The sequence below is a fragment of the Malurus melanocephalus genome, unplaced genomic scaffold (assembly GCF_030028575.1).
Source record: "Malurus melanocephalus ecotype Western Australia unplaced genomic scaffold, MMel_1.1 scaffold_2447, whole genome shotgun sequence".
In the NCBI taxonomy this organism is placed as follows: domain Eukaryota; kingdom Metazoa; phylum Chordata; class Aves; order Passeriformes; family Maluridae; genus Malurus; species Malurus melanocephalus.
This window is the reverse complement of record NW_026625679.1, coordinates 1-1,357: the sequence shown is the minus strand read 5'-3', so window position 1 is coordinate 1,357 and position 1,357 is coordinate 1. Positions and strand designations below refer to the sequence as shown.

Sequence of the window (1,357 nt, the reverse complement as noted above, 5' to 3'; positions counted from 1 at the left end):
GATTCACTGACTCAGTGGATTTGGCCATTCCAGGGATCAGCAGCGAGACCATCCTCAGGCCKGCCACCATCACCGAGGACGAGCTGCTGGATTTGATCGGCAAACTCAACAACGACGCAGCCGTGGATGGGCTCCTGGTCCAGCTGCCCCTGCCTGGTGAGCAGCTCAGTTCCCCCTCTGTGTTCCCATAAAGCTTTCGGGGCTGCCACATGTAGGGTGGGGCGGGCAGGGGGTGCTGTGTTCCGGTTTGGGTTCAGGGCTCCAGTTTGGGGTCGTGGCTCAGGGTCATGGCTCCAGTTTGGGGTCAGGGCTCAGGGTCATGGCTCCAGTTTGGGGTCAGGGCTCAGGCTTGTGGCTCCAGTTTGGGGTCATGGCTCAGGATCGGTGCTCCAGTTTGGAGTCGTGGCTCCAGTTTGGGGTCAGGGCTCCAGTTTGGCGTTGTGGCTCCAGTTTGGGTTCAGGGCTCAGGGCTCCAGTTTGGGGTCGTGGCTCCAGTTTGGGGTCATGGCTCAGGGTCGTGGCTCCAGTTTGGGGTCAGGGCTCAGGATCGGTGCTCCAGTTTGGGGTCATGGCTCCAGTTTGGGGTCGTGCCTCCAGTTTGGGGTCAGGGCTCAGGATCAGTGCTCCAGTTTGGGGTCAGGGCTCATGGCTCCAGTTTGGGGTCGTGGCTCCAGTTTGGGGTCATGGCTCAGGGTCATGGCTCCAGTTTGGGGTCAGGGCTCAGGATCGGTGCTCCGGTTTGTGGTCATGGCTCTAGTCTGGGGTTGTGGCTCCAGTTTGGGGTCATGGCTCAGGTTTGTGGCTCCAGTTTGGGGTCAGGGCTCAGGGTCGTGGCTCCAGTTTGGGGTTGTGGCTCCAGTCTGGGGTCATGGCTCCAGTTTGGGGTCAGGGCTCAGGATCGGTGCTCCGGTTTGTGGTCATAGCTCCAGTTTGGGGTCGTGCCTCCAGTTTGGGGTCAGGGCTCTAGTCTGGGGTCGTGGCTCGGGGTTGTGGCTCCAGTTTGGGGTCGTGGCTCAGGGTTGTGGCTTCAGTTTGGGGTCATGGCTCAGGGTCTTGGCTCCAGTTTGGGCTCAGGGCTCCAGTTTGGAGTTGTGGCTCCAGTCTGGGGTCAGGGCTCCAGCCCGGGTCTCAGGGTCCCAGCCCAGTGTGGGTCGGAGCTGCAGAGCCCCCTGGCAGCCCGGGGGTGTTTTGGGCTGCCCCCTGAGTGCTCTGTGCCCGTGGCAGAGCACATCGACGAGCGCAAGGTGTGCAACGCCGTCAGCCCCGACAAGGACGTGGACGGCTTCCAYGTCATCAACGTGGGCCGCATGTGCCTGGACCAGTACTCCATGCTGCCTGCCACGCCCTGGGGTGTCTG

At 62.2% G+C, this 1,357-nt stretch overlaps 1 protein-coding gene across 1 annotated transcript in view; it reads left to right on the top strand.

The window, feature by feature from the left end:
- LOC130587787 (bifunctional methylenetetrahydrofolate dehydrogenase/cyclohydrolase, mitochondrial) overlaps positions 1-1,352 on the top strand; it is a gene marked incomplete at its 3' end in the record, with an annotated part of 6,131 nt that extends 4,779 nt beyond the window's left edge. Inside the window, exons 3-4 of the mRNA XM_057388755.1 lie at positions 34-156; positions 1,225-1,352. Coding sequence (XP_057244738.1) covers positions 34-156; positions 1,225-1,352 — 251 coding nt within the window. The remainder of the gene's footprint in view (positions 1-33; positions 157-1,224) is intronic.
- Between the last annotated feature and the right edge of the window lie 5 nt (positions 1,353-1,357).